Genomic DNA, 8464 nt, shown 5'->3' with positions numbered 1-8464 from the left:
GAACCCCATGTTAAAGCATTAGACTAGAAGCTAAGACAATACAGTGTTTCACTTTTCTGGCTCTGCCCCAAAACTTTCTGTGTACCTCTGTGTACCAGTATTATCAACATATATACAAATAAACTAAATTCTGAAACCCCAAAAGTAGCACTGGCACAACACACGTCAAAATCAATTAAAAAAAAATCATAAGTGATACAAAAGGAAAGTGATTGCAGAAAGGAAGGAGTAAAGTTGAATATAATCTGAGTTATACACAACATTTTATTCAAACACCAGAATTCTTGTCATCTTTAGTGCAGGCTGCAAGGAATGTAAGCTGCAGTTTTTACAAGATTTTCTTCACAGAACAGCTCAGTTATACCAATATTTCACAAACACTCAACATCCTCTTGATTGAAGACCAACTAAAGCATAGTGCAAGCCCACATATCTGTAGTTCATACATCTACCTACTAGGGGCAGAAAAGAACCCCCAGGACAGAATCCAGGAGATACCACAAATGTTTTTGCCAAAGTTATATGGGACGTACATCACTACAGCTCATGAGCCCAAAGCCAATCTAGATTATGTTACTGATGATCCCTGCAGTGGACGTTATCACATTGTGGTAAACAGAATGGGAATGAGCCACTCCCTCGCTAAGAAACTCCTTACTCCTACCTTCAAAGGTCCATGCTATCTCTGGTTCAAGCTCAGCCCTTTCAGGTACAGGTTGCTGAGGTATAAAGGACTCAGTCTATGGATTCAGTTATAGGCCTCTCTGTAGCAGTGTAGTTAAGAATGCTTCTCATCTACTAGCACGACTATTCCTCTTATGCCAGTTTATCAGGAGGAAGTCCTAGATTCCACATTGCTAACCCTGAGACTATTGAATGACTAATTTGTGTGCTGCCTACTTAAGGCCCTTTTACTTACAGAAGTCTGTTTTTCTCTCCTCACCTTGTATTTTGCATTTCAAACAATGTTTCCTATCTTTATGGGAGTGCTTGCACATTTAACAAAAAAAAAAAATGTACAAAACCTGCTTGATACATTCCTGGCTAATAAAGTCACTACAGAAGATACCCGCACTTCCTATTTGGCCCTTTTAGCTTTTCAGATTCCCACAACCTGAAGGGTTCTGCTAACTAATACCTAGAAGATTTCACTGTTGGTGTCTCCTATGATTTTAAGCTGACAATATTCAAAAGGCCAAGGTATCACATCTGTGAGAACGGTTTATAAGCAATGCCACTTATTCAGAAATAGAGCATGCAAACAATGGAAAATTAGGAAAGACTGACTGGCTCATTCATGACTTGTCTTTGCCTATAAATGTAGGGAGATGGTATCTGTAGCTCCCTCTGGTTGTTTATTGGTCTTTGTTTATTCTAGTCTTCCTCCATAAAGGGCCTCTTTTTGTCCATGGTAATTTCTTCTGTTATGGTGGTAGTTAAGGAAGTATTTATGAGAGTGAAGAGGAAGTTGTTTTTTCCTTAGTAAGCGACATGTATTCACCTCTTTGTATATTGTGTCAAACTAATTAGATTTATAAATTACTTCTTTGATAAGTAGCTTCACACTGAAAAAAGGAGAAGAGTAACTACTGCAATGCACAGAGGACAAGAGAGTAATTCTGCATTTTTTTTTGTTTGTTATTAAATATGCAAGCATATCCTTCAGAAAAGGGCAGTTGTTAAGATATAAGATTGGGAGTCACAAGATTGGGGTTCTTTCCTTTACTCCATGCTTCTTGTTTGGCTAGAAAAGTCACTCTCTCAAATTCCTCAGCTATGAAATAGGAAAAATTTTACTGCCTATGGTACCTAAGAGGGGTGCTGAAGATTACATTTTTCAGGATATGCAAAGTACACTGATGTCTGTGGATGGGAAGTGTTAAGAAGTATGGCGTTCTTAGTCTGATATCACCAACCTTTTAGGGACTTCACCATTGCATTTTAGGTCAGGAAGTGGCAGACATTACTTTGATGGCTACTGGTGCTAGAATTAGCTCCCTGTTGGTATTTCTCAATCCTACCCTTTTTTCAAAATTTAATTTCCATGTCAGTGGGGTCCCCCATAGTTTAATCTTCTATCTATAGCAGGAGTGCTTGACCTCTGGCCCACAAGTCAGATCTGTCCCATGTCCCTGTATCATATAGTCTGTGTAGTTCCCCAGGGGCCCTAAAATCTCCATGGAGAGCCCTGGACCCTGTGCGCTAGATCCAGCACCTGATCCCAGAATGCAGGACTGGGCAGGGGCAGTGCCAGGCACTAGGGCCCAATCGCAGTGTAGGGGGCAGGAAAGTGTGGTGCTAGACCCCTGGGACCCAATCCCAGTGCATTGGGGGGGGGGGGGCCCAGGAGGGGACACACCAGACCCTTGGGGCCCAATCCTGGCATGGGGGGGAGGGTGGTGCCAGGCCCACAAGGCCCAATCCTGGTATGCGGGACAGGGAAGCAGGGCTACCAGGCCCCAGGGCTGAATCTGGCCCACAGACAGTCTCCTTGCCACTTGTCTGGCCTGTGGAGACATAAGGTTGAGCACCAATGATCTATAGCAGGGGTTTTCAACCTTTTTCGGATCAGCGGCCAGACACGGAGCAGGGGGGAAGTGGGGGGGGCTGGCACGTGGCTGAACACAGAGTGGCAGCAGCTACCACATGTGAGCTTCCCTCAACCCTATGTCTGGCCAGATGGGCAGCGCCTGCACATCAGCACGGGATGGTGTATGGTGGCACTCCCTGACTGCCCGTGCATACCTTCTAGGGTCTTCTCAAATACCCCTGGGGGTACGCTTGCCTCTGTTGACAACCCCTAATCTATAGCATATTTTCCTTTATTTCTATTAGCATATTTGCCATTAGTGCCTTCAAAATTTATAATAGTGGTTTGTTTTTCTTTTTTTCCTCAGATATATTTCTGAGTTAATGTACTGTGTTCTGAATGCAGATGGCTTTATTAGTACACCATCTTCCTACATGTGCAGGAAAAGTAAGAACACCTGAAAATCACTGGGTGTTGTCAGTGAGACATGATTATTAAGAAACATACAAATGAGGATAGATGGGAGCACAGGGAATGTAAACCAGAATAGAAAGAACCAGACCAGCTGTGTAGTGCTGAATCCAGGCAGTCTTTTAGGCAAGTCCCTGGAAGGAGGTCCTGAATACATGCAACATTCCACCAACTGGAACATTTTCTGAGACTCCTTGCAAAATTAAACTTATATATTTTATTTGCTCAAATACTTCTTGCAGTTTCAACTGGATAATTTATCTTTTTTACTTACTATCCTGAACTGCTGCACAGTGTTGCTTTGGTCTATTAGAAACCTGCTGGGGTTCCATGTCAGTGGTGGGAATGGTGGACAAGGAAATCATCTTGGTGTACAGTGTGTGAAGCATTGTGGGATTCCTTGGGAAAGACAATGCTCGAGAAATTCAAGAGAATTATCCATTTTGAAGAAAAAAATCTCTCTCTCTCCCTGCAGGTTTTGTTCTTGTCATTGGATTGGTGACATTCTATCGTATTGGGCCCTATACCAACCTGTCGTGGTCCTGCTACCTGAATATTGGGGCCTGCCTCCTGGCTACATTGGCAGCTGCCATTCTGATATGGAACATCCTGCACAGGCGAGAGGACTGCATGGCACCCCGGGTCATTGTCATCAGCCGCACCCTGACTGCTCGATTCCGCCGAGGGCTGGAGAATGACTATGTTGAGTCACCATGCTGAGAGCATGGGTTTGAGAGGGGAGAGCCCTCTGACAAGACTTGCATTGGAATTGTTTCTATAAATATATGCTGTAATTTAAAACTAAGTTTTGAAGAATGTCACAAAGCTCATTTCTTGTGGATAGAGGTCCTCAATTATTATTTGGATGGGCTTCATCTATATACATATGTATAATACACCTAATTTTATATATTATATATTACTTTTTTCCTCTCCTGTACAGTGCAGAAACATAAGATTGTCATCATAATTATCCTGATGCAGTTTCACAGTTTTAAATCTAGGGATTCCAATTGTGGCAGAGACATACAGAGTAATAGTAGTGAAGGTATGGGAAAAGGGCAATTGGCCTACATTTTTTCCTTGTCCTGGATGAAGTTATCCTGCTCCCTAATGATAATGCACAAAGCTCAGGAGCTGAGCTTCAGTAACAGTCCTCCTCTGGAACCAGTGATGGACAGTCAGAAAGATCAGGAGACTTGCCATATGTATCATATAATTTACAACAGCACAGTCAAGGATTTCCTCATCTTTAATGTCCCCTCCCCCACCCACCCATTTTTAAGAATATTTAACCTGGCTGTAACAATTTCTTCCTCACTGAAGTATGGCACACAAGCTATAAACCAAAAAGCAAGTAGCATAATGCTAGCCATTTGTAAGTTATGGGTGTGCAAATTAATTACAATCTGTTGTTTTCAAGCACCTTTTAATTTTCCTAAAATAGAACCTTTTGGTTAATTTTGCTGGCAGGTAGTGATGCCATTAACACTAAAGAGAGGTACACAGCTAAAATTACCCACCTTCTGAACTAAAAATGTACTCAGTTGTTTACATTGTGGGCTGGCATCTACAAGAGTGTTTACCTTGACAACCCAACATTCCTAAATGGCCTTAATTTATTTTGTTACATATGGTCGTTACACATGAAAGCACCTTTTACCCTAAAGTCTCTTTTCCGAGCCCATTTTTAAACTTGGCAGAACATTTTTGAATTTGGATACCAAAATTAGGGTATTCAGTTCTGTGTTTGAGTGTTCAAAATGGCACATGGAGCCTGAAATAAATATTTGACAGCATTGATGCCACCCAACTACAAATTGGAGCACTTGAGAGTGAAAATTAGGCATGTAGGACGTGATCTGGGCAGGTGACTCCCCTTAACAGCAAAAATAGAGTTTGTAGGTGAAGGTATTTGGCATCCTGCAAGATCAGGCCTTTAGTTTGTAAGTGCAACACTTTAGCCTGATGGTTCATGTCAACAATGTGCATTACTACAAGATGGCAAACCAATGAGATGCCAACTACAATACAGAAATAGATACAGGGACCAGAAGAGGGCTGGGGGTACTTACATACATTTTAAAGACTTCAGCATATGGTGTTACCTTGAACACACTTACTAGTAAGACCTGAATGACTATGAGCTGTGAATATAATAAAACCTCTTTTTAAGGTTGCTGTGCTGCTCCTAACTAAATTCTTTGCTTTTTTTATTGTGATTGCCTTAATATTTTGCTTCACTTTGTGATCATCAAGCTGGCTCTTGAGTTCTGTTCTAAACCCAAAATGATGCAAGGAACCTAGCCCAAACTGTCACTCTGTACCATGTCCAGAGTAAGTAATGCTATGAGCTTGATGCTCTACAATCAAGTACTTATAAAATTCAACCTCCCTCTTCTTTCTCTAGACATCAGGGCAGAGTTCCACATGGGTGATAAAGCATTTCTTTTTATAGTAGGTTTGTAAAAACCAACTGAGGTTTGTTTCCATTTGCCTGCCTTTCTGCAAAAGCTCTGTGTTTTCTGGAAATAAATGTGCTATAATTAATTGCAAAGTTTTAAATAAAATATTGGAATATTTAAAAGACATTATATTATTTCTTCTAATATTGCAATATCCATATTATAATAATGTACATTAAATTTTAAAAATCAGCTATGTGGTCAGTAAAACTGTACTATTCAGTATTACTGTGTTTATTTTCAATGTATAAATAAAATGGTGAATTGAATGTTCAGTTCTCTTCAGGTGATGTACTTTGTGTCTGAATGAAAAAAAAATATGGCTGATCATTGCACATGTGTTGTCTGTTTAAGGAACAGAAGAATCTACATGTTAAGAAAATTTCATTTACAAGATTGCCCTTGGAAAGTAATCATTATCCTTCTATAAAATTTTAAAAGTATTTATTTAAATAATTGGTTTATTGATCTATTAAGTGACAGGGTATGTATTTGTATTGGATACCTGATCTACCAGTTGCACTAAAAAGTCCAAGGCCAGGGGCCAAACATTTCCAATGAAACAAAAAATAGTAGGCACTAAACTGAGTCCTGATGTGTGAAGCTGCACCAGACACCAAAAAAACTGCAAATTTCAACAGACTATGTTGAAAACATCTATTTTGTAAAGAATTTTGGTTCAGGTAAAATTATATATATATTGGTGTATATAAATACATCTACCAATGAAAACTATTAAAACAAATATAGATATTAAAATGAAATGGCTAATATTGCACAGTAATGAGGTGATGTTGTTGCCAGTGATGGTCCAGGAAATATGCAAAAAGTAAGACATCTTATGGGTGATATCTTTTATTGGACCAACTGCAAGGTTGGGATAAACATAGGCAAGCTTTTGGGAATCACAGTACCCTTCCTCAAGGAGAGGAAGATACAGAGACTGAGGAACAAGTACTGTGATACCCAGAAGCTTGCCTATAATTATCCCAATATTGCACAATCATAGAAGTAAATTTACCATTGCTTACTATTACAGGCATATCCATTTGCTAGACAGCTTGATGTAACAGACAGTGATTTCAATGGATGACATCACCACAACATATGTGGTGATGAAGCAGCAGAGAAAAAGTCAATATACCTTTATCATAAAGTTTTCCCTTGTTTAAGAGGCAGTAGGCAAGGAGGAAAAAATAAAGAAGTTTAAAGAGGTCAAAACTCCATATGAACCTGAAGCAGAAATAAACCCTGAAAGCAAATGAAACATTACAAATGTTTAGTTCCCACCTTTTGATGAGCTTGATGGATTTGAAGGCTTCATCCATGTCCCCAATGGTTAGATAAAAGCTGAAGTTAAGCATGGCATCCCGTGTGGTTTTATCACATTCTTCCAGCCCAATGAAATCTCTCATGGGTCTCCTGGCTACCATCTGTGAGAGTCGTATTGAAGCAGATTCCACTTGTGCCTCCTTCTCAACTTCTCCTGGCTGAAAGAAAAGCCATCCACATTCACATACAAGCAGGCCTCACCACAATCCCTTTATTTTTTTCATAATGTTAACTATCTGGCTGCCTGCACCAGAAGCAATGATAAGTTCCCTTCTCTTTAAAGCCTTCATAGTGATCATAACAAATAATACTGCACAACTTTAAAAAGTGCCCATCATTATATGGAGCATCCCCCCGAAGAGAATATGAATGCACTGAAGTCACGATGCTTGATATTGGTACTTAGCTACTGATTAGATTTGTAAAGTATCACAGCAAGAACAGAAGTGACCACAACAAGTTAAGACTGCATAATATTTTCTGTGATAGTTCCCAAATTTCTAAATGTTTCAGGCTGAAACGCTGTGTGCTTGCTCTCTCTTAAAAGATAAATGTATTGCTTTAAAATATCAGTATCTGTTTCTCTTTTATTTGTCTTCATATGGAGAATCCCACTATTAGGTCTCAGACTCTTAAATATGCATCATAAAGATGACAACCTTCCAGCTCCAGAGCTTCAGTAAGACTTAAAACTCAGTGGATTCAGAACCATGACAGGATACTTTAACTATTCTTCTGTGCTACACTAAAGAAATAGCTTTGCTGTGTTGCTAAAATCAAATAATCTTTTTAGAATTTAAGAAGAAACATTTCACAAGCTAAAACACAAATAAAAAAAAACTTCACTTGAGCCAATATGGATTCTGCATTGTCCTCCTCCATGCCTCTTAAATCTTAAATATGGTATGGAAATGCCATATACAATATATACTTGCATACCAAATGCACCTTTTATCCAAAATCAGGGGAAACTGATTTTTCTTCTCTGTAACAGAAGCAGCAAAGAATAAGAGTAAGCAGACACTGTGCTCTAATAGCTATCAAGATGGCTGCTGCCTCTCTATGGCCCCAGCAAGCAAAAAGGATGGAGTCCTGTATTAACTCTCCTATACCCACAGTAGCTATTTAGCTTGTGCTTGAAGCATGAATTGAGCTGGTTAAGGGCAAGTGAGCTGCTGCATGTAGTCTGTAGCAGGGCTGTGTGAAACACCTAGTATTCACTTCGGATTTGGCCAATTTTGGGGGCAGTGATTTGATTCGGTGATTCGAATCACTCCCCCGAATCGATTCAGCTGAATCTGATTCAGAGATTTGGCCACTGCCGAGTCAGTCAAATCTCTGAATCAGCCCCATCCCCCACCCACTCTCAATGGCTGCCCTGCCCACTCTCCCAGTTCCGGGCTCTTTAAAAAAAAGCGCCCACTCGCTGGCTGCTGCCCGGTGGGAGGGTGACCCCTGCTGCCCCCCTCTGCCCCGCACCACATGGGGGGCTTTGCCATGAGCCCCCAACCCCTGCCAGCTCTCCCAGATCCCCAATGGCTGTCCTGCCTACCCCAGCTCCCAACCCTTAAAAAAAAAAAGCCCCGGGTCACCGGCTTCTACCAAGGGGCAGATTGATGTCCCCTGCCCCCTGCTGCATGGGGGGCTCTGCCATGGGCCCCCCAAA

At 40.7% G+C, this 8464-nt stretch overlaps 2 protein-coding genes across 7 annotated transcripts in view; one reads left to right on the top strand and one right to left on the bottom strand.

The window, feature by feature from the left end:
- TMEM204 (transmembrane protein 204) overlaps positions 1 to 5723 on the top strand; it is a 115553-nt gene extending 109830 nt beyond the window's left edge. For all 4 annotated transcript variants that reach the window (XM_025204199.1, XM_025204194.1, XM_025204244.1 and 1 more), the window contains one exon: positions 3477 to 5723. In XM_025204199.1, coding sequence (XP_025059984.1) covers positions 3477 to 3721 — 245 coding nt within the window. In that variant the 3' untranslated portion in view covers positions 3722 to 5723. The remainder of the gene's footprint in view (positions 1 to 3476) is intronic.
- The window catches only part of IFT140 (intraflagellar transport 140), a 182998-nt gene that overhangs the window by 74909 nt on the left and 99625 nt on the right, over positions 1 to 8464 (bottom strand). For all 3 annotated transcript variants that reach the window (XM_025204179.1, XM_014520225.2, XM_014520228.2), the window contains one exon: positions 6757 to 6956. In XM_025204179.1, the coding sequence (XP_025059964.1) occupies positions 6757 to 6956 (200 nt within the window). The remainder of the gene's footprint in view (positions 1 to 6756; positions 6957 to 8464) is intronic.

Source organism: Alligator sinensis, unplaced genomic scaffold (genome assembly GCF_000455745.1).
Source record: "Alligator sinensis unplaced genomic scaffold, ASM45574v1 scaffold404_1, whole genome shotgun sequence".
Classification (NCBI taxonomy): Eukaryota; Metazoa; Chordata; order Crocodylia; family Alligatoridae; genus Alligator; species Alligator sinensis.
Note: the sequence above shows the minus strand (reverse complement) of the source record. Positions and strands in the feature narration are given on the sequence as shown.